At 35.2% G+C, this 25,129-nt stretch overlaps 1 protein-coding gene across 1 annotated transcript in view; it reads left to right on the top strand.

Moving 5' to 3' along the window:
* Nucleotides 1-25,129, top strand: part of STXBP4 (syntaxin binding protein 4) — a 166,211-nt gene that overhangs the window by 62,331 nt on the left and 78,751 nt on the right. The window contains exon 12 of the mRNA XM_043584020.1: nucleotides 2,855-2,920. Coding sequence (XP_043439955.1) covers nucleotides 2,855-2,920 — 66 coding nt within the window. The remainder of the gene's footprint in view (nucleotides 1-2,854; nucleotides 2,921-25,129) is intronic.

The following is a 25,129-nucleotide window of genomic DNA, read 5'->3' as shown; positions in this document are numbered from 1 at the left end:
TTTGAAAGAGAGCATGAGCAGGAGAGGGGCAGAGAGGGAGAGGGAGAGAGAGAATCCCAAGCAGGCTCCATGCTGTCAGCACAGAGCCCAACACAGGGCTCCAACCCACAAATTGTGCAATCAAGTAGCTGAAATCAAGAGTCAAATGCTTGAGCCACCCCGGCACTGAGCCACCCCGGCACCCCTGTTAGCCTTATATTTTAGGCTACTTTTCAAGTTAATATGTGCTTATCTGCCAAATTCTCCGCAATGGCTCTTCTGCCATCAAATGGTTCTGTCCTAAGTTTTCTAGCCAGTTCCTTATAGATGAATATTTAAGCTGTTTCCAGTTTTCCACTATTAAAAAGAATTCCTTCAGGGGTGCCTGGGTGGCTCAGTTGGTTTAGTGTCCAACTTCCACTCAGGTCATGATCTCGCCATTCAGAGTTTGAGCCCCGTGTCAGGCTCTGTGCTGACAGCTCAGAGCCTGGAGTCTGTTTCAGATTCTCTGTCTGCTCTCTCTCTCTCTCTCTCTCTCTCTCTGTCTCTGCCTCTCCCCCACTCACAGTCTGTCTCTTTCTCTCTCAAAAATAAATAAATAAACTTGGGGCGCCTGGGTGACTCAGTCGGTTGAGCGTCCGACTTCAGCTCAGGTCATGATCTCACCGTCCATGAGTTCGAGCCCCACGTCAGGCTCTGTCCTGACAGCTCAGAGCCTGGAGCCTGCTTCAGATTCTGTGTCTCCCTCTCTCTGCCCCTCCCCTGCTCATTCTCTCTCTCTCTCTTTCTCAAAAATAAATAAAAACATTAAAAAAATAAATAAATAAATAAACTTAAAATAAATTAAAAATAATTCCTTCATAAATAGCTTTGTAGTTGTATCTTTGAGTAATTTCTACAATTTTAAAAATACAAATTGAATATTTCTGAAAGTCAGATTGCTTTATCAAAGGATATGTCACATAAAATTTTATGCATGCTACCAAATTACCCTTCAAAAGATTTTACCAATTCATGTTCCTTCCAAGTGTGTATGAACATTCCATTACTAAAGGAATATTTATAGACTTTTTACAACTTTGAAACCACTTCTACATTTGTTGGTAAACAGTTAAGGGTCACAAAATGAAAAAATACAAATTTAGCTTTAAGAATAAATTGACAATATTTCCTCATATTCTCTTTGAAAACATCTCCAACAATGGTTATCTTGGTAAAATAGCATCTTACATAATTTATCTCTCTGTAAGCCATTTAATCTTATGGTTCATTAGAATTTTGAGAGGCTCTCAAGTCTTTTTCCATTTTCTTAATATTTATCATTGTTTAGTGATATATTTCAGTTTTTATTTGAATATCAGTATTAATTATTAGAATTTTAATTTAAAAGTGTATTTAGATAATGTTTAAGCAGGGCTTCCCTAAATAGCTATTCAATAAATCAGGATTCACGTTTAATGTCTGTAAAACGTAACTGAACATACCCTAATGTGATAGGACCTGAAATCTCAGATAAAGCATATTCTGTATTTTATAATTTACTTTACCTGGAAACCTAGTGGCTGAGAACCACTTGTTTGGCCATATAGAGTGTACAAAGCAATAAATACTTCATTGAGATAACATTTGTACCTTGAGTATTTTTACTTGTGTTATACACACACACACACAAATGACAGAGGTTGTTAAATGCAGTTCACAGAATGTGTAGGTGCTCTCTAGTCACTTGCCGTTATCCTGTGACATCTCTATCCTTCATCTCTGACTTGAGGTACAATACAAATAAAAATGAAACCAAGATAAGTTGATGCCAGTGGCTACTTTTTTCTTTATTGTACAAGAATGATTTTTAAAAGTGCTGTGTTCTTTATTTAACTTGAAGCCATCTCCCTACAAAGTTTAGATTGCTACTGGTTTGCAAAGCTGAATGAAAATAGATGTATTTTCCATTTACAGATGCAAAAAAAGTAGGACACAGAGTGAAGGTGAGTTGCTAGAGCATCAAAGCATGAGAGCCAGCAGTTTCCTGGCTCCCGGCCTGTGGCAGATTCATTAGATTGCTATATGATATTCATCTTCATACACCCTCATTTCATCTGTTAGATAAGAATGAGCTGAAATATACCAGGAAGCAGAATGCTTCTTATAAACATTGCAATGTTGCCATGAATATTTACCACTCAACTTAATCTTCAAGCAGTTCCTCTGCCCAAGTTTATAGTAAAATGGTCCTTAAATTACTCTGAGTATTTTTGATTTGATCAATAAAATGTGGATTTATTTATGATATATTTTTAAAACACTGAATGTTTTAGAGTATGTGCTTAAGTTAATGTTAAAAGATGATAGTATTTAATTTGCATGCATATTCTACATTAGTAACTATTATTTTGTAGTTTGGTTATGGTAGCCGTATCTTCATTTTTGTGGATAATCTTCCAAGTACAAGCTAAATCAGGAAAAGAATAGTCAATCCAATTTCTTATGTCCTCTCGTGTGGTAAGAGACCTTTACCTCTAAGATGTAACAGTAATGCTCTTCAGTTTGGAAGCACCTGGGTAATGATCGCTCTTTTCCAAATTTTGTTAGTATTTACACATTTTCATCCTGATGGATTTATTTTGGAGCTCAGAAGTGGAGAGTGTACAAAATGGCTATTTACAGTTAACAGGAAATGCATTTATATCACAGTTGTACTGTAAATAACTAATTACTTTTGAATGGTATGTGTAAAGCTAGAAAACTGACTGAGAACTACTTTCAGATTGTAGCGATTGGATGTTTGGAGAATTTATAAATGTTGAAATAAAGCCCTAAGAATGATACTCATTGGTACTTCATAACATGTTATTAATTCAGTGGTTTTTAAATATAGGAAAAACTATTTGAATCAGAAAGGCAAAAGAAACAGTTGACAGAAGAACTCCAGAATGTGAAACAAGTAAGTGCATATATTACATATGTGTGTTTTATGTGTAAGTGCATAAACATATGAGGTATATAGCAATGATGCTGTGTAATATCCTGGAGCTTACAGATGTGAGTAACATAGTATAAAATAGCATAAATCTTAATGGCAATCACTTTCAGAGGCTGTTTCTGTGAAGTCCTGCTACTGTTGCTCAAAGAAATTGCTTTCAAAACCAGATAACCATGGACTGAAATGGCCAATCTCATTGCTATTCTATTGTTTTACCCTTTTATTTTCCCTTTTTCTTTTCTTCTGTTTCTCATACTTCATTGTATTAAAGAAAAAAACAAAAGAAGAAAAGAAACCTCCAAGGCAGAGGATTTTTTACTTTCATTTTTTAAAATGTATATTTATTTATTTTGAAAGAGAGAGAGAGTGCGTACACATGCAAGCAAGGAAGGGGCAGTGAGAAAGAGAGAGAATATCAACTGGATGCACTGTTAGCCCAGAGCCCAAAATGGGGCTCAGTCTCATGAACCAGGAGATCATGACATGAGCCAGTATCAAGAGTTGGATGCTTAACCAACTGAGCCACCCAGGTGCCCCTATTTTTAGTTTTTAGTACTAAAAAGTAAAAATTTATTTTTACTCTGCATTGTTCTTCACAAAATTTTAGGCAGCTTGCAACAGAACAGATACAGTGGCATTATCATGAAATAGACATAGAAATAAATATTGTTAAGAGTAGAAAGATAAAAGAACATTTCTAGAGATCACTGACAATCAACTGATTTTGAATTTCCCTGACTTCATCCCCCCAGAAAACATAAAATCGACAAAGAAAGCTAATAAAATCACATAGAACCCATACCTTCAATATGACTGTGACATAAAACATCACATCTTTGAAAATATATATAAATAGAATAAAAAAATTTCAAACTCCTGCAGCTTGCCTGCGGCTGAAACCTAGAATACAAAGAACAGGGGTGGTAAGCCTTCAATGACTCTGGAAAATAACTAGGAAAAACAGAACAATTAGACAAAGTTCAAATAAAATCACCTCCACAAAGAAAATGCAATAATGAATGCCAGACTCTAAGCACAGAATAGTAGTTGGTGGTTCCCAGGACTTGAGGAAGTGTGTAACCAGAAGTGGCAACATTGGAAAATCATTGTCTCTGGGGAATAACCAAGTGAACAGAAACAAGATGGTATCCCTTGGAGACTAGGCAATAAGGAAATAAGAGGAGAAAATTAAAGATTATGCAGAAATGAAAGAGAAACAATACATACCAGTCCTTTCCATCTACCTCCACCATGACAATCATGATCCATAAAGAACTGCACAGGAGAGTGTGCTGTTGAACTAAGAACTCTTTCTGTGAAAGAAAAAGGAATAGGAAAAAAAAAATTAAATCTGTCCCCATTATTACAAAACTACTGTAAAAAATCAGACAATATGAATTAAAGTTTTCCTTCTGATAAAAACTCTCCAAAACAATTTGACCACAAAGCTGAAGAAAACTAATATGACACTCCAAACTCAAATATCCTTAAACAAAACATTTGCCACTACAAAAAAACACTTTAAATCAGAAATTTTTTAAAAAACTAAGAATAGAAATTGATTTTAAAAAAAGGGAGGAAGAAGTAAAAGGAGAGTTGGTAAAACTTAGGAAAGAAATAGGAAAAGACAAAAGTATATCAGAAATGAAAACTAAGTTTATAAATACAGACAGATAAAAAAGCATTGGAAAAAAAAATGCCATAACCAGGACAACGATAGTGAAAGGATGTAAAAGAGTTTCTTGAAGAAATAAAACAACTGAACAACACTAATATTTAGAACTATAATCCAAGAAAACTTCCCAGAATAAAAGAAGACCTGAATCTCTCATTGGGTACTAGGGAAATCTGACCTCGAAAGATCAACTCTATGACATATCCAGTAAACGTATTAGGCTTTAAAGATAGGAAAATGCACCATGCCTCCAAGTGAAAAGATCAAATAACTTACAAAGACAATAGAATTTGACCAGCATCAGCCTTCTCAGCACAACAAAGTAAGGCCAAGTAGAGCACCATTTTCAAGAAACTAAAGGAAAGAAAATGTAAACCAAAATGTATACAGCCAAGCTGACTTTCAGATACCAAGGCCCTGGAAAAATAGTTTGGAATGTGCCAGTATTCAGAGAATGCTGCACATACGTAGTATTCCTGAGGAATCTAGGAGAGGATGAATTTCATCCAGCCAAAAAATTACTGGAATAACTTTGTCCAGAGTTTCCCAAAGAATGAGCATTTCACAGATATTCTATTGCTGAGACAAAAATGAGACTGAGGTCACATGTCTGACAAAAAAATCAGAAGATGCAATTTATTTAAAAAATGAGAGGATAAAGCAGGGGAAAAAAAGGAAAATAGAATACAACCACTCTGTTGTGTAAGTAAGGCTGATGTCAGATAGTAAAACATTAGGTAAAAATAGAGGAGATTTCAGGCACTATAAAAAGTAATAAACAAAGGTAACCTATGGAATGAAAATACACACCTTACAAAATACCAAAAGTAATTTAAAGGAAAAAAAAAAGCAAAAGAAACACACAAAATAAACACAGTAAATATAATATATGTACACAATAATTTCAACAAAATATGACTGAGTTGAGACCATCATAGTTATTTCAATTAACATGAATGGGATCATGTTAATGATGTTTTAAAAGCTCTTTTAAAAGATTTTCTTAGGAAAATATAGTTTGTCAAAACTGACCTCAGTAGAGATAGAAAGCTTAACAGATCAATTTACATAAAAGAAGCAGAGTTATCAAGAAACTACCCTCTAGAAAAGGACCAGGCCAGATGTTTTACAGGGGAATTTAACCAAACTTTGGCAATCCCAAAACTACATAAGTGGCTTCAGAGGATTAAAAAAATGAAAGAAAATTTCCAAGTTCTTCTTTTGAAACTAGTAAAACATCAGTGCCTAAACCTGATAGAAACAGCACACAAAAAAAAGAAAATGCATTTAGACTAGAAAAACAACTAGGGGTATGTGAATTAGAAAAGAAATAAGTAAAACCATTTGCTTACAGATGATATAATAGTTATCCAGAATACCATTGACAATCAATGATAAAATTCATTCAATGAAAAATTCACAAGCTAGCAAAATATAAAATCAAAATGCAATACTCAATTGTATTCATGTACACAAGTAATAACCAGATAGAAGTTGTAACAGTTGAGAAGCAAAAATGATGTAGAAAAATTGGCAAAGACATGAACAGATAGTTCACCCAAAAAACATGAAAATGTCCCTTAATTATAGGAAAAGATAAGCTTTCTCATAATAAGAGAAATACCAAGTAAGTCTACACTCAGATAGGACTTCCAGCTTCTAGTAATGATAGAGTATAAAAACTGGCCGAAGACATCTTCCAACAGAAAAAAGCTTTAAAACCTGACATCAAAAAATAAGTAACTACCAAAGGAATTGGAAGAGTGTACATAATCAGACAAACTTCTCCTCCTGGCTATAAGCCTGGAGCTAACATAATGTGACACTGGTAGAAATTGACCCACACTTAGAATCATTTGGTATTCGAAAAGGTTCACGGACAATTCACCTGGGGGAAAGATGCTCATTACAATACATGGGGATAGATTAAGGAAATACTTGTATGAGGAAAAAAAATGAATCTCCACCCCTACCCCATGTCATACTAAAAAACTAACTGAATTATTATAGATATAAACATAAGAACTAAAACAATTAAATCCTAGAAGGAACTTTTATAACCTTGGGTTAAACAAAGTTAACAAACTGTATACCTAAAATTAGTAAATTTTACTATATTGAAATTTACTATAGAAGAATTCTGCCTCAACAAAGCTTTTTTTTTTTTTTTTTTTTTTTTTAGAAAAACTATGCCAATACCATTTCTCACCCATCAGATGAGCAAAAATTCAAAAGCTTGATGGTACTCTGTTGGTGAGGATGTTTTGAAACAGTCATTCTTATCTGGCATGCAGAATGGTGCCCCTATGAAGGAGGATTTGGCCGTTCTAACAAATCAATATATCATTTACCCTTGACCTGACAATCTCATGTCTGGGAATTTACCCTGAAAATATGCCTCTAGTAGTATTAAAATATATATGCACAGTATTGCAGTCTTGCTTGTAATTAGAAAATATTGGAAACTTGCCTTAATTCCTCTTGAGTAATATGGAGTGATTTCCAGGAGATATTACCAAGGAAAAAAAAACAGAGTTCAAAAGAGCGTATATGCAATGTTTAATAAACAAGAGCAGTTATATATCTGTTTATCTCTTATGAAAGACACCAAAGGAAGACGACACAGTGATGAAACTGGTTATCTATGGTGTGGGTGGACACAGGGTGGAAAAGATACAGGATGGAGAGACACCTCTCTGAGAATTACTTTTTATGTAATTTTTACTTTTGGGTGCATGTTAATATTCTACACATTCAACACATGTACAAAGAAATCAATAAAGATAAGGAAGGGAAAATGAACCTAAAGCTACAAGCCAACTGAAATAAATGAATCTGTTTGTATTTCAAATGAATACCATCCTCATGCTAAAGGAAAACCAATTCAAGTAACTTGTGAACACAGTATTTGTGTTCAGACTTTGACAGGTTGGGACTGAGTTGGAAAAGAATTGCAGACAAATCCTGAACCTTTTTTTAGTATTTTGTTGTTGTTGTTGTTGTTGTTTAGTTTTATTGTTGTTTTAGTGGTGCAGGCAAAGCAAGTCTGAAACCATTTTAGATGTATTATGGATGTTAGCAAATGTGTTGATTGTCGTTGAGAGCCAGAATCTCAATGAAAATGCACAGACATACAAAATAGAGTAAAGTCACAAAAGAATCCTGTGAGATGGACTGGAATTGGAGGTATTGTGAATGTATCATTTCTAAAATAGCTGTATGTCAGGGTGCCTGGGTGGCTCAATCGGTTAAGCGTCCGACTTAGACTCAGGTCATGAAATTGAGGTCTGTGAGTTCGAGCCCCACATCGGGCTATGTGCTGACAGCTTGGAGCCTGAAGCCTGCTTTAGATTCTGTGTCTCCCTTTCTCTCTGCCCCTCCCCAGCTCACGCTTTGTCTCTCTGTCTCTCAAAAATAAATACACATAAAAAAAATTTTTAATATCTATATGTATATGTGCACATATATATTTTTACGCATATTTTATATATATATATATATATATATATATATATATATATATATAATCATTCCCTGACTCTGTCAGTTGTAAGAACCAAGAAGCAGACACTCTAACAGCAGTGAACACATAGCATATGTAAATGCCCAGATATCATTAACTACTAAAGGAACCCAGTCTCCTTGGAGAAATGACTGATTTAAGCATTGGAGGGAGGGTAAATACAAGATGAACTTAGAACATCTCATTTTACCAGAAAATAAGGAAGTGCTCCAAATGATGGGGTCATGTCATAAGCAATAAGCTTGAAAAGGGCTCCTGCTGGCTAAATCTGGAAGAACTTGAGTACCAAAATAATTAAATACAGTAATGAGTTGCAGACCATTGAAAAAAGTAATCCTTAAGTCCATACCGTTAGTAAATAGATTAGTTAATTAATGGGGAGAAAGGGGAGCTCTTGCTCATTATAGACTGTTGAGTGCTGACGTAACTGCAGAGGCTGCCAGATTTGGGAAATCAGCATTTTGCATCTGTTTTAGTATAGACTGAATCAGGCTGGAGTCATCAGATGCTAAATCTAGGGGGAAATCTTGATGAAGAGCAGAGTATTTACATATTTACATGATTTTAAAGTAGCTCTCTATAAACTGCTTATTAATTGCTAGGGGAAAATAATAATTATACAGTAGTGAAATAAGACAACACCTTGCCCGGTGCTAAAAATTGATAGCACCAAAGAAGAAGAACAGATGGAGAATGTGACTCCAAATGTGAAACCTTGAAAAGGACACATCACCTATGTAGTCCTCCAGCAGAGAACATGTAACCTGAGTCTAGCTATGAGAAAGCATTAGACAAACTCAAAATCAAGAATAGTTTTATTTTTTTTAAGTGTGTGTGTGAAAGAGAGAGAAGGAGCACAAGAGAAAGACAGAATGGCCGTATTCTTCAAAAATATCAATGTCATTAAAAAAAAGAAGAAAGAAAAGCAGTAAAAGATCCCAGATTAAAAGAGCCTAAAGACAGAATAAATACAAGACCTGACCATAGTAGACTGGATCATGCACTGGAGTGGGGAAAATGTTCTAAAGGATGTTATTGGGTCAGTTGACAACCTTGGAGTACAAATGGTGGATTAGATAAAAGTATTGGATCATTGTTAAATTTCCTAAATTTGACAACTAAACTATGGTTATATGAGAATATACTTATACTTACGAAATACTGAAGTTTTTAGGGGTAAAGAGCCATGATGTATGTAACTTACCCTCAGAAGGTTAAGGAAAAAAAGTGATGTGTGTGTATATGTGTTTTATGCATATACATCTATACACATGTGTGTGCATGTATATGTGTGTTTCTGTATGAGAGAGATTGAGAATTTGCAGGACTTCAGCAACAACCTGTACATACCAGTGGCTTACAAGCGTATTTCTCACTCATGAACATGTTAATGAAAGGATAAATCTGGTGAACTAGGTAAATCTGGGTGAAGGGTATGAGGATGTTTTCTGTACTACTAATTCTTGCCACTCTGCTGTGCACTCAGAATTATTTCCGAATAATAAGTGTTTAAAAGTCCTCTATTTTTTTGGCCAATTTTAAGACTCTCATTAAATATTTTTGTGCTTTGGTTGGTATGCGTTTCTAGCTGTGTCTTAAATTCCTGCATCAGTTTATATGGCCAGGCTTTTTTATGTTTTAGTGTTTGCATCCTGAAAGTAGACATTTAGACATCTTCTTTGTTGATTTTTACATTTGGAACAAATGAGAAGGTGGGTTTTTTCCTACATTTAATTAAAATTATCTTTTCTCCTAAATGGTTAGAGCTTAAAACTTTAGAATATAGAGCATACTTGACAAAATATTTACATTAAGGACTGATTAAGAAATGATTCTAAAGAAAAATTTAACAATTTTGCTTTTTTTCCCCTTGCAATACCTACTTCTTCCACTTGAGGCCCTCCTGTATTTATTTCTCTGAACAGATTAATTTCTTTTATTAGGGAAGGTTGGGTCTTCATGAATAAATAAGACAAATATGTCTCAGAACTTAACAAGATTCAATAGAAAAAGATGGGACATAGATGGAAAAATAAATAGGAAAAAAAATCTTATATGATGAATGGTGAATTAGTGTAAGGAGTAATGAGGCAGATAATAGGCTTTGGAGTTAGACCATGTAGGTTTATTCTGATCCTGCCTCTTGCTTGCTCTTGACCTTGGGCAAGCTACTTCATCTCTCCAAACCTCATTTCCATCACTTCTAAAATGAGTTTGATAATGGGATCCCTCACAAGACTGCTAGAAGTATTAAGCAACATATATAGTATAAATGGGTACAGTCCATAGTAAGCACTCAACAAATATAAACTATCATTGTCATTATTATAAATACTAGAAAAAGAAATGCTAGGTGCTGAAAAATATGTGGGAATGATTTGTTTTAACCATTTGCTTTAGAGGAGGAAAACCTAATTCTGGCTGAGAAGATAATGAGACTTTTTATAGAGAGGGTGACGCATACATGAACTGGGCCAGACATAGAAAGGAAAGAACGTTCCAGACGGAGGGCACAGCATAGAAATCATGCTATGAAAGAAAAAGTCTTGAGGTCAAAATAGGCCTTTTGCACACTAACTGTACTATTATTTGTTAGTATGTTTGTGTTTTCGTATCTAACACTGTGGTGATGATCTCTGTCTTAGAATTTGTTCATAGGAATCAAGACTTTCAGAGTAAAACTGTCAGAATATAGTAGGTTCCTCAAAAATAGTAACTTGGGTTTGTATTCTTTTATCAGCAGCAGCAGCATTATTAAAAGCCCAGGAATATAAGGGAGCTGTGGACAGATGAAAAGTGTTAGGAAGTGGCGTTTGGGTGGCTATGTTGGGGCCAAAGCATATAGGCACTTGAATACCAACCTAAGATTTTAGACAACAGACCACCTCTGAAGATACTTGACAAGGAGAAAAATTATCGACTTGCTTCACCTGTGATCTGATCCCTTTCTTTCCTTCACACTCTGCATCCAATTTGTTAGCCCTACTTTTTAAAGCTACAGAATTTCACCACTTTTCACCACATCCATCACTAGTCTAAGCCACCATCATCTGTGGCTTGTGTTGTAATGACAGCTTCCTACCAGATCACCCTGCTCTTACCCTTGTTCCACCACCATACTGTCTAATCTGAACAGAGCAACCAGAAGTATTTTTTTTAAAACTTAAGTTAGAACTCTCTAGGGATTTCCATCACAAAGTAAAAGCCAAAATCCTACCAGTAGTAGCCTACAAGTCAATGTGAGAGCCTATGATGACCTACCTGATCTGCTGTTCTCACACTCCTCTTACCTCAGTGACCTCACCTCTTATCACTCTTCCCTCCCCCCGTTCCCTGCACCCTCACTCCACTGACCTCCAACCCTTACTATGTGTGGAGAAGTTTTGTGGTATTATTAATTGCTTTCTTAGGTGTTATATGCTTGTCATGTTTTTGCCCTTTATATCTCCCAAATAGAGGGTAAGCTTCACAGGGGAGCTATCTCTGCTGTGTTCTCCGATTTATATTAGAATAATATCTGACACAGAGTAGGTACTCAGTAAATATTTGGTGAATAAAGGGATGGATGAAGAATATCTATACTTAAGAGTATTCAGTAACTCAAGATCAAATAAGAGGCTTTTGTAATAGTGTGGACCAGCACTGTCTAATGGAGGTATGAGAGCCCCCTATGTATTGTTAATTTTCTTTCTTAAAATTTTTTTAATATTTATTTATTTTTGTATGAGAGAGATAGAGAGAGAGAGAGAGAGAGTACAAACAGGGGAGGGGCCATTGAGAGACACACACACACACACACACACACACAGAATCCGAAACAGGCTCCAGGCTCCAAGCTGTCAGCACAGAGCCCAACACGGGGCTTGAATTCCCAAGCCGTGAGATCATGACCTGAGCTGAAGTCAAATGCTTAACCGACTGAGCCACCCAGGCGTCCCCGTATTGTTCATTTTCTAGTGGCCACATTTTTAAAAGAGTAAAAAGAAATAGGTAAAATTATTTTAAATATACTTTAGTCTGATATATCTAAAATAGGATTGAAGATGCAATAATATTAAAAATTCATTAATGAGATATTTTTACATTCTTTTTTCATACTGTATCTTTGAAGTCCAGTGTTATTTACACTTAGAGCATATCTTATTTTGTACACTAAATTTTCATTGAAAATGCTGTATCTGTGTTTAGATTTAACAAGATTTACTGTTGAAAAAAATGGTTTCATATACATAAATTTTCCAGACATAACTTAAAAATTTTCTAACTGAATATCAAAATCTTTTTCTAATAATATTTGCATGCATATGGATAAAACGATTTCATGCTTTTCTAGAAGACTTTGCCTTTCAAGCAAATTATTTCAAAACTACATCTTTTCAAATTAAGTATATCACTAATTCTTAATACCATTAACATCAAGTTCAAAGAAGTATATATTGAAAGCAATTCTAAATTTATCAGTATCAACTTAGCATACCTTAAATTTTTCTTAGTTTTTTGTAACTAATTTATGTGACACTATGAATAATTAAAAATCTGCATATTAATTTATGGTAGAAAATATGTAAAATCATTATTATTGATGGATATTATTAAAAGTTTTAATGTCAGTGTAAATTCTTATACTTGTTTGGCTTCACAAATAAGCCTTCCCTTTTCTTGGTGCTTTAAATTTAGCTCATTCATGTGCAGTGTGATAGTGATTTTTTTTTTGTCCTTGATTATTGAATATTAGGCAAGCATTCCTTCTGTTTTAAGAAAAATTTTAATTCAAGTTAAAAATATGGTAAATCTTTGTAAAACTCTTGCACAATTCAGCCAAAGAGTATTGGCAAAGAACACAGGATCATTAAACCCATTGTCTTCTAAAGTTAGTGAAGAGTCATAGAATTTGCACATATATACTAAACAATATTAACAACTGTATCCATGACGTTTTTCACACATTCAGTTTCAAAAACTGAGCACAGATATTTTCCACATGTAATGTACAGTGGAATGAAGCAATAAAGAAAACAGTCTCTTGTTGGAAAATGTCAGTAAGTTTGAATTTTTGATCCAACAAGGCTGCAGCATCATCTATTATGATAAGCAATTTTATTCAATATCCAGCTTAAACTCTTTCTTTGAAAGATGTAAAAGTTAAAAATATCTAGACCACAAGTTTGATTTTTTTTAGGCTGCAGATTGATAGCTTTTTGTCATAAATTTGGAAGTTCCCTAAGATAGTACATGCATGAAGTTTGAATTGGGCAGTGTCTCCTATGTCACATGGCTCACCTAAAGCTAAAGAAAGGTCTTTGTAGTTTTTCAGATTTTAAATCAATGGATCATTGATATTGTTAAAAAGTTCTTATATTCTGTAGGCATTTGTTTTGTGACTTAATTGATGATCTTTCATTTTTGGTAAAATATCTTTTCTAGTCTTTTATCATAACTGAAATTACCATCTTGATCTAAAAATGGTTTATTTACTCTTTTGTGCAACGATCCAAGCCATTTTATAGCTGTCCAAAATTACAAATATTAAACATTTACTTCTGACTTCAGGTGACTGATATCATTGGTTGTTGTTTCACCATTAAGAGAAAACTTACCAGATTCACTAGATTCACTATGTAGGTACAAAAATGCCTCTTAATATTGTTCACTTTTTATACACTTAAAATTTTTCATCACAACAGACAGCTTTGTAGATTGCAACCGAATTTATCATGAAATTTGCAACACACCTTCTTGTAGTCTCTTTTTATTGTCCTGATTATATTACTAGTTAATACATCTCTATTTTATATTGTACCGGTAATATGTCTTCATTTTAGGGGCGCCTGGGTGGCTCAGTCGGTTGGGTGTCCGACTTCGGCTCAGATCATGATCTCACAGCTTGTGAGTTCGAGCCCCGCGTCGGGCTCTGTGCTGACAGCTCAGAGCCTGGAGCCTGCTTCGGATTCTGTGTCTACCTCTCTCTTTGCCCCTAACCCACTCACGTCCTGTCTCTGTCTCTCTCAAAAATAAGTAGACATTAAAAAAATTAAAAAAAAATATGTCTTCATTTTAAATATAAAATCTTTTCCATACCTACTACTTTAAATAGAAAAAATAATTATATTCTAATAAAAATAAGCATTTCAACTTAAAACCAATTATGATTTACATTAAGTATTACTGTAACTCATGTTGTTGCAGAAAATGTCCAGATAAGCACATTCTTACATTATTGCATTAAAAATTTAAAGTAATTAATCCATAGTAACCACATCAGTTTATGTATATTACACAAATGACTTACATGCCTATTGTACACTACAGTTCAACAATTATATCTTAAATGATGCAGTCATTAAAATGAAACAAAGCTCCATCAAAACAGTAAAGTTTTGTAAAATGGAAAAATATTTTATACTTGAGAATGTTTTAATTTAAATGCAAACTAAAACTATATTGAAAATTCAGTTGACCAGCTATATTTCAAGTGCTCAATAGCCACATATAGCTAGCGGCTACCACAATGGACACTGCAAATCTAGAACCCTACATTCTTTTTTTTTTTTAACGTTTATTTATTTTGAGAGAGAGAGAGAGCGTGAGTATGCACATGTGTGCATGAGCAGGGGAAGGGCAGAGAGAGAGAGGGAGAGAGAGAATCCCAAGCAGGTGCAGAGCCCAACACTGGGCTCAATATCACGAACTGTGAAATCATGACCTGAGCCGAAATCAAGAGTTGGATGCTTAACCGATTGAGCCATCCAGGCACCCCTAGAACTCTACCTTCTTGCTACTCAGAACATGATCCAGGACCAGCAGTGTCAGTAACACCTGGAAGTTAGCATTGCAGGGTCTCACATGCCACCCCAGACTTCCTGAATCAGAATCTATATCTAACAAGTCGCCAAGTGATTTGTACGCACTTTAAAATTTGAGAAGCACTCTTCCAGGTGATAAGTAGTGGAGGGTTTAATCTGGTGGTGGCAATGGAAATACACCAACGAGGTCTGTGTGAAAGATACAATGAGTAGTCAATCAGACTTAACAATGATAGAATGTACAGTAATGGAGCAGTCAAGACTTTGTAATTTAGTGATTGAGAGGCTATAATGGTTCATGCTGTAATGATTCATAGTATTCTTAGTATTATGTAATGTGTATTTTCCAGGGGCGCCTGGAAGGCTGCTTCAGGTTCTATGTCCCTCTCAGCCCCTCTCCTCATGCTCTGTCTCTCTCTCTCTCTCTCTCTCTCTCTCAGAAATAAATATATATCGGGGCACCTGGGTGGCTCAGTCGGTTAAGCGTCCGACTTCAGCTCAGGTCATGATCTCGTGGTCTGTGAGTTCGAGCCCCGCGGCGTACTCTGTGCTGATGGCTCAGAGCCTGGAGCCTGCTTCAGATTCTGTGTCTCCTCTCTGGTCCTCCCCTGTTCGCACTCTGTCACTCTCTCTCTCTCAAAAATAAATTAACATTAAAAGAATGTTTTTAAAAATAAATAAATATACATTAAAAAAATTAATGTATATTTTCCAGTTTTAGCAAAAACAGTTTAAAGTATGTGTATGTATTTGTATATACAAGTATATCCATACATATTGGCACAGCTATTCATTTCAGTAATATACACTTTCAATAAAAAATATACTGCCCAAAATCAATCATAAAACTGTTCTTTTTATTTTTTATGTTTTTATTTTTTTAGTATATTGACCATGTATACCATTCAACTTTTTTTTTTAATTTTTTTTTAACATTTATTTATTTTTGAGACAGAGAGAGACAGAGCATGAATGGGGGGAGGGCCAGAGAGAGAGGGAGACACAGAATCTGAAGGAGGCTCCAGGCTCTGAGCTGTCAGCACAGAGCCTGATGCGGGGCTCGAACTCACGGACCGTGAGATCATGACCTGAGCGAAGTCGGACGCTCAACCGACTGAGCCACCCAGGCGCCCCAAAACTTCTTATGTATATAGAATGATATCATTCTGTTTAAGGGGATTTCAGCGATACAGATGAATTGTTAATGAGAGTTCCTATACTTTGTTGAAAATACTAAAATTCTGTCTCCTCAAGGATTAATTTCTTTATTCACAATTAGCAAAAGAGTGTTTAAAAATCACAAATAGAGAATGTGTATAACTCTTCTCTTAAAAACTTTTAAAAACCAGAAACTTGAGTTATATGAAAAGTACATAGGTAACCTGATTATTAAAACACCACTAGATTGATTTTTAATTTATTTTACAATGATGGTTACCAGTTCAATTTGATATCCTTTGTTCACTCATTTATAAACTTTTAATTGAATTATTGTGAGACAGTGGCCTGATCCTAAAAACAGAATAATCTCCCCTTTTTGAAGGTCCATTAACTATTGCAAATTATGGAAATTAAATTACCTTTATTTAGTATAGTGACCCAAAAAGAAAGCAGTGAAGAACTGAAAGATAGGGAGAGAGGGAAAAAGGGAGAGGGAGGAAAGAAAGAAGTAAAAAGGCAAGAACAAGCTATGAAGAGATCCTTTTTCTCTAGAAAGGATCAGGTGTGCTGCTTTTTTTCAACCAGGGCTGACTACTAGAATACTTACTTATTTGTAAGGAATTGGCTGCACTGTTCTCTTTTATGCCTTACAGAATAACCCCACCTTACTGTTTAAAATCATGAGCGCAATTTCCCACAAAATAAGACTTCTCGTTATTTTTGATTCAAGTTCTAACAACTTTTAACAGGCATGGGCCATTCTCCTAACAACTTCCTTTGATCAACAACTTTTCTAAAATGTACTCTCACACTTAAGTTGTTTCAAGTTGGTTTCAGCAGTGTGTTTATGACCTAAGGCAGCGGTGAACTGGTAAACAGTCCAAAGCCAAAGTATTTAGCTTGTCTGAACCAGTCCTTGCGCTAAAGAAACATGGGAAATTGCTCATTTGGCAACTTCTTTACGTTCAGATAAGCCCAGTTGCAGTTAGCCTCACCTGTGCAAAGGTTGGGTTGAATGTTTGACGAGAGCATGAAGTCCTGAGGCAGAAACGTAAGGTCAAATCAGCACAGGAGTCTCTGGGTAGTTGAGGTTGAACATGAACTTAGTTACAGCTGGTGCCGCTGGCTTGTGAGCTGTCTTGGTTGATGGATGAAGCAACAAAGGAAACTAACAACGGATTAAATATATCTCTAAAAGGAACAACAATACTATGGGATTTACTAAAGGAGTACTCACGTATTTACACTCTTAGAGATTGTGTTCCTTTCTGCATTTATTAAAGAAACAGTAAAGCCTCTAATTTTTAGAAGTGGTGTCAGTGCCCATACCCTTTTTATTTTTATTTTTTCGTGATCTGAACTTTTTATAGTATTTCAGTATAGCACTAGTAGATATTCTAAGATGCCGTCTCATCTTCAGAAAGGAAAAGAAGAAAAATACATATATTTGATTTGTCAGTCTTTTCTCTTCTGAAAGGGTACTATAGTAAAATGTTCCTATGCTTCCATTTCAGGTAGTCACTTTGTGACCTCAAAATGTCAACTTTTGTTTTCTATTAAAAATCTGCTTTACAAGCATCTCTCATGCTACTCTTTTATAGCCGCAGCCACCTCCTTCTGTCCTCCCTCCACTAACACCTTGCAACCAGTAATCTGTTCTCTATCTCTATAATTTTGTCATTTCAAGAATGTTATGTAAATGTGATCATACAGTATGTCACTTTTGGGCATTGGCTTTTTTCACTCAGCATAATTCCCTTGGGACACATCCAGGTTGTTGCATGTATCTATAGGTTGTTCTTCTTTATTGCCAAGTGCTTATAAAGCTGGTGAAATCTGATTAAGGTTGGTGGATTGCATCAATGAAATTTCCTGTTTGTGATATTTTACTGTTATAGTCATGCAAGTTATAAGCATTGGAAGAGGCTTATTGAAGAATACAGGGAACCTCTCTCTATTATTTCTTACAAATATGTATAATTTACAGTTATCTTTAAATGATTTTTTAAAAGCCTTTTTGAGAGATAAAATTATAAAGCTCTTATAATGACAGACAGCAATCTGAGCAAAGAAATTTATTAAAAAAGAAAACTTGGTTGAATTTATTTTTCAACATTAATTCCCTTTTTGTGAATCAAAATATGACCCATGTGTCTTCCAACATTAGACTTTGCTCAAGAAACTGCCTGAGTTAAAGACAGCTTGCTTGGAAAGGGAACACAAGAACAGTCCAGTTGGCGTCCCTTTTTGCCCAGACACCAGCCATATCCAGTGATTCACTGGACGTGAATGTGGCATTCTGACCAAGCATTGGCAAAGATGTCTATTTCAGAATCCCCATTCCCAAACAGTTTTCTTTTTAATGTAGAAAAGGTCTTACCATTTTAAGAAAACCTGAGTAAAAATTTGTTATCCTGTTGATACTACAGAACCCATTTGAATGGTGTCAGCTCAATTAGAATCACAGAATTTTTGAAGTTGGAGGAATTTGGAAGGGAAATGACCTTATTCTTCACAGAAACCTTCCAGTTCATTTGATGACAGTATTTTCTGTAGTTGGTTGGCTTAGCTAGAACTGATGTTGGGGTTCTGGGTTCCCCGCCGTGAGCCACTTACTTTCTGGCTGTTCAGGGACCAATTCAGCACTCTGTCATCAGTTGTTTCACGCATGCGTTGTACTGACTTACAAGGGAGACTTGGCAAGGAAATTTAAGAAACATTTATTGAATGCTCTTTTGTATGGGTGTACTGGGAAAGCTAGACGTCTTATTCACAAGGAACTCTCAATCCAGTGAGAAGAAAGTAAAATAGAGCAAAACCTATAAAGCATTGTAGCATAGGTGCCCAATCGCTGGTGCGTTGTCAGAGGTATATTTATCTACCACAGCAGACATTACTCCCTTTAATTTTTCTTATTTAATTTAAAAGTACAAATCCCTAAAATTTCATTAGCTGCTAAGAGAACACCTTTCAGGGTGTGTTTTAAGCATCTGTGTACATGCCAGACTTTTATGTCTCTTGATGTTAGAGCAATATATATTGCTGACAAACTAGTAAATTTTACCCAAGGAGGAAGTAGTGATAAGGCAGCTGACACTATAAAACTCTTATCTTGGCAGTTTACTATGTGAGAAACACTTTCAGTACTCTTACTTCAATATGGGACTCTCTTGACATTGTGTTAAGTGATTTATTCACAAACTGTTTTAGAATTAAAAACAAGACTTCTCTAGTCATACCCAACCCTATATAAATAAACCACCCTATTTGAAAATACTGTACTTTGATCCATTGTCATCCATGTTAGATACCAAGGATTGTCTGTGGTGATGAGTTTCAGATGAAATTGTGAATTCCATCACAATTCTTTAATATTGAAGGTAGCTCATTTCCTGATCTGATTGCTAGGGACATTCTGTCACTCCTGAGCATATGCCCTTCGTCTTATCCCCCACCCCCCATCCCTTTTGGCTCTTCATTTCTCTTATATTCCTAATAACTGTTTTTCCTCTTTTCCCATGTCATTTTATAAGATCTCTTTACACTGTAATTATTACCCCCTCTTGCTACCAAATCTGTTGTAAATATTTCCCCATCTACAAATTCCCTTCCTAATTTTTTCAAAGATTTTTTAATACAGGTGTTTTTGTGTTGACAGATCTTTTTCTTTGTGCCTTCTCCTTTTAAATAATTTTCTTAAAAGTCCCTTCCTTACCGACATCAGATACATATTAACCTGGTTTTCCACCTCACTGTCTGTCTTTATTTAACCTATCTATGAAATTATTTTGTTTGGTCTATGGTATGAAATGAGGAACTACACTTTATACTTTTGTCTTCCCAGATAATTTGTTGTTGCAGCTACTCACTCTGTTGTGGTATCTCCATTACCATAGATTAAACTGTTACATAGTCTAGGGTCTGTTTGGGGCTATCTGCTCTTTCAGCTGCTTTGTCAATAAATATTTATTGGGTGAATGAATGTTTTATCTAACTCTTCTTTGGCCAGTACCAACTATTTTGGTATATGCCTATGTCCTTGAACCACATCCTACCTCTTTCTTTCCTGTTGTTACTGTTCTTTCCCAAAATTTGTGGTACCAGTTCTCACTGATTTCTTTTTCTTCCAAATGAATTTAGGAATATTATTACCTTTTATCTAGATTACAGCTTGGAACTCTCGGTCAAGTTCTTCCAAAACAAACAAAAAAATTTGATAAAATTACGATCCCAACTGAATTAAAACTCTAAAAGTTAAATTGGAAGTTACATATTTCTGTTTCAAAGCCAGCTCTTTGTTAAACCCCAAACTCCAGATAAATTCTAAATGTTTAAGTAGCCAAAACATAGCTTTTGTGTTGTAGCAGGTTTCAGTGAGCAGAGTTGACATTCTGATTAGGAAGGGAAATGCCCAATACTGTAGATGTTTCCTTCAGTACATTTGTAATCAGACTTGGAGAAGTAGAAAGACAGTTTGTTTGTTTGTTTTTTTTCTTTCTATCAACCTTCACTAAACTAGAAAATGCATGTTTAGGGTTAAATATATTTAACTGGATTTTAACAAATTAATATTTATATTGTGAACAAATTACATGGTAAAATTTATGAGATAGGTGTACCTGTGTGTCTGTCTTTGATTAGGGACTTCTGTTTATACACAGAGATTGAAAATTGTTTCTTTGGTTTTCTTTGATGTTCAGAGTCAGAGCTCAATTTTGCACCTTTTGGAGAATGAGGCAGGTGCAGGTAGAGAAGCTGACAGCTCTTGGGAGGGTTAATTAGAGCTAATTATAATTTGATTGACCTGCTTTTCTTCCAGAAAGCTTAACCAAATCTTCCTTTGCAAAATGGGGATTTTGTTTTTTCTTACAAACTGAAGAAAATCGTTGTTTCTTGGATTTATGAGTGTCTGTCATTTTACACACTTTCCAAAGAAGTGTCAGCACATAATTCATAGAACCAGGGATACAGGTGGAGTTGGAATGGACCTTCAAGATTATATAGTCCTTGAGAGCATATATTATATTAGCTTGTGATGAAAAACTACTTTTTGGGAAAGATAAACTAGTGTGCATAATTTTTAAATCTATGTGATGAAAAACTAAGAATAAATTTGTAAAACACAATGAAGTGTAACTGTTCCTAATTCCACATAGTTTTGATATAATCTTATTTACTTGATAAATACTATGAAAGGATTTTTAAATGTATATATAAAGAGAATATAATGAAGTGATTTGCTTTTCATTAAGTGTTTTTCATAGCATGGTTTATGGTTGTTATTGTAATTATTCAAATGAAATATCATTCTAATAGTCCAATAAAATTGAAACCTTTTATGAAGAACTTTCCTATGAAAGCTTCTTACCTAATAAGATTTTCTAAGGCAGTTACTATATATGAAAAACAAAGTTGTCATTTTTACCATCAACTCAGTTGTATCTCATATTTATGGTTTAAGTGGAGCACTTGTTCATGTTAGATAGGGTTTTACTCTCAGCTTGTGTTCTAATTTGAACAATCAAGACTCGTTGGCTTTAGAAGTCAGGCAGTAAAATACTTAATATTTTAATGAGGATTCAAGATAGCAATAGGAGATACTAAGTAGTATGTGATTAATTATAGACAACAGATATAAAAGATAAAAGGAGGGAAAATTGTAAGCGGAAGTGGTCTGGGAAGATTGGAGAAGGTATAATCTGAAGTAGATTTTAAATGATAGACAATCAAATGAAGGAAAAAGGAAAAGTGTATACATAGCAGAAGGAACATTGTCCTGGACAGCATCTTAGAGGTGGGAGAGTTTAGTCTGGGAAATTTGGAAAGTAATGTACTTGGATATGGTAATCATGTAAGAGAATTGAATGTACCAAAGCTAGAAATAGAGATTTGGAACAAGTAGTGGAGAGCCTTGAAGTATGGAGATTGAGGTTCTATTTTATCATACTACCTAAGGTTATCTCAGTCTTGTTACGTGAGCAGTATTTTGGGAAAATTGATCCTTCAAAAGTATGCAGAATATGCAATAGTGAAAAACACAATGGGCAGATAGTGAAGAACACAATGGGCAGGGTGATCATTTATGTGATTCTCATAGTATCTAACTATGAGGTGATGGAAACATGAATCAGTCGTGGAAGCAAGAATGCAGATTAAGGAATAGGTGGAAATATATCATAAACGAAGACTTCGCAGTATTTAATAACTGGCTGGGTATGAAGTGGATGGTAGGCTGGATGTATGCATGAAAGAGGAGTAAGGAAAGAGAAAGGAGAGAGCACATATCAGAGGCACATAGAAAGTTCTGTGAATTAACTACCCCTCTCCAAAGTGCGTCCATGCTTAAATAAGGAACAAGTTGCATATTCATTTGTGAATATCTGCAAATAATTTGAGATCATCCATTGGAGAGAAATGGTATACATGCTTTAAAAATCTGATAAGGAAACTAGAGGTAACTTGCTTTTAAACACTTTTCCTTCAACAGCCCTCTTCCTGCAGTAACCCTTAATCTTTTTTCACAAGCTGTAGTGGGACAAAGACCAACAAGGGTTCTCCAATGAGTGAATGTAGGAAGCTGATAAGAGAAGTATTCTTTCAGGCTTAGTAGCGTAAGTTACATTACACCAAGACATATATCTCTTTGCAGTCTCTTTTTTTTTCCTCCTGTCGCCCATTGACATTTTGAAAGATTTACTGATTGGCTTAAAAATTACAGAATTTCGAAGGTTAGTGATATGGATGTGCTAGCCTAATTACAAATGTGCAACTGTTGTTAATGCTTGCTCCTACTTTAGGGAGTCGTAACTGGAGAAGAAAATCTTTTACATAATTGTTGCTAACGTTAAAAAGACCCATGCCTATTATGTTCCCAAACAACTTCTCTAAAGTTCAATAACTGGTATTACTAATTGATTGCCTCAGGAAAGCCCTTAATAAATTGTCTAGTCTAGCCCTCTGATCACATAGGTGATTATGTATATTTTTCAAAAGCAGTAAAGAGGAATGGGAAAGAGCAGTACCAAGAACTATAATCGTTTCTTTAACCCTCCTGTGAGAATTGTTTCGATGTTATAAAGTAGGTGTTATTTCCCATTATACATCTGGACAAACTGAGTCTTAGAGAATTACATAGCCAGAAAAAAAGAAAGACTACACATCAAAGATTCTGACCTAGCTTTAGCTCATCTAACACTCATGTTTTTTCTTCTACATCATGTTCCTTGTGGGGGTGGAAAAGCACATAGCACATTGTCTTTTGTCTGAGCTTATGGTGCCCTTTGTGTGAGTTTATAGTACCCTTTGTCTCTTTTGTCAAAGGAGAATTTGGCCTGATCTTCCCTGAAGATTCATTGTGAAAATGTAAGGTGGAAAATCCTCGTTTTACAATGGGACAGTATGAGTTGAAGGTATTTCCTCAGTGTCACCAAAAAAAAAAAAAAAAAAAAAAAAAGGCAAATCAGAGATTTGATTTCTTGTATATGGATATGTGCTTCTGGTGTATGTGCTCACACTGCTTAGTATTAAAAAGCATAATGCTTATGTTGATTTTTCTGATTGCTATAACATCTTGGTTTCTCTTTTATTTTCTAACTTTCTAAACTGAATTAATCTCTATCTAATACAAAATAAATCAGTGAACTAGCTGCAGCATTTATCCTGATTGGATTTCAGGCTCATGGTGAGGTACTCAGAAAATTCTGGCTCAATTGTTACGGACATGGGAGGCTTTGCAGTTATTTATTAGAAGACGACCCGGGAAGAAAAGAAAAAATGGATTTATGTGATCCTGTATTGCTAAATACAGCACACTGCTGCTGTCTCTTTTTTACTGCTTCCTCTAAAAGTCATCGTTTCAATGCACTAATCTTTTAAACAGCCATTCAGTGGGAATTGGGCTAGAACTTTGCTAAGGGGTCACATTTACCAACCCAACAGTTATACATTTACAAAAGAAATAGCATGAATTTATTCAGCATCAAAACCTCTGCATCTTTTACCACCCAACTGCATTTCACACTGTATTACCATCAGTGAACTATCATGACTATATAAATTCCATCCAGATTCTTCATTTAATTAACTAGCATTCTTTGAACAAAAATAAAAGTGCTGTTTTTATAGAGGAATAAAAGCTGCATGAAGTGAGTGTGAAGGAGACAAATCATCAAATTAGTTATTATTCATTGCAGCTATGGAGAATTCTCTGCCCCTCCTCTTTCTCTTCAGTGGCACTGTATTTTTTTCTAGCTTGATTGAATGAATGGAAAAGGGGGGAACAGTGTAGCAGCCTCGAAGGTATTTCAGTATATTGTAATGGTCACATCCTAAGCTCATGTGGGGTTGGGCACTGACGATATTGTCAAATACAAGTGATTTTTTTTTTAATCATTTTCTGTTTTTGGAGAGACAGTATGGCATAGTAGCCAAGAGCATGAACTTTGTGCTTTGTGACTAGACAGCCTTGGTTCAAATCCTAGCCTGTTTGTGACTTTTTTTTTTTTTTTTTTTTTTTGAGAGAGAGAGGGAGCATGAGCGGGGTAGAGGGAGGAGGAGCAGAGAGAGAGAGAGAGAGAGAGAGAGAGAGAGAGAGAGAGAGAGTTTCTCTGCACTGTCAGTGCAGAACCTCCATGCAGGGCTCGATCCCATGAACTATGAGATCATGACCTGAGCTGAAACCAAGAGTCAGACGCTTAACTGAGTGAGCCACCCATGAGCCCCTAGGTTTGTGTTTCTGAGCAAGTTACTTAATGTATCTGTGCTTCAGTTTTTTCCACCTGTTAAATGAGTATAATAATAGACATACCTCAGGCAGCAGTGTGTGGATTGGCTGAGTTGGTCCATGTAAATCATTTACAGTAGTGCCAATATCCATCTGCATCCTGTATGTACAAAAGCAGTCTGATGTGAAGGTGATGAAGCTGTGACACCAGTGACTTGGTCACCTGGCCTGAACCAATTGATGTGGCTTCATAAATGTTCTTTTATTTACCCAGATAGTTCTTTGT

This window comes from Prionailurus bengalensis, chromosome E1 (assembly GCF_016509475.1).
Source record: "Prionailurus bengalensis isolate Pbe53 chromosome E1, Fcat_Pben_1.1_paternal_pri, whole genome shotgun sequence".
Taxonomy (NCBI): domain Eukaryota; kingdom Metazoa; phylum Chordata; class Mammalia; order Carnivora; family Felidae; genus Prionailurus; species Prionailurus bengalensis.
The sequence above is the reverse complement of the archived record's forward strand: the minus strand, read 5'-3'. Positions and strand labels throughout refer to the sequence as shown.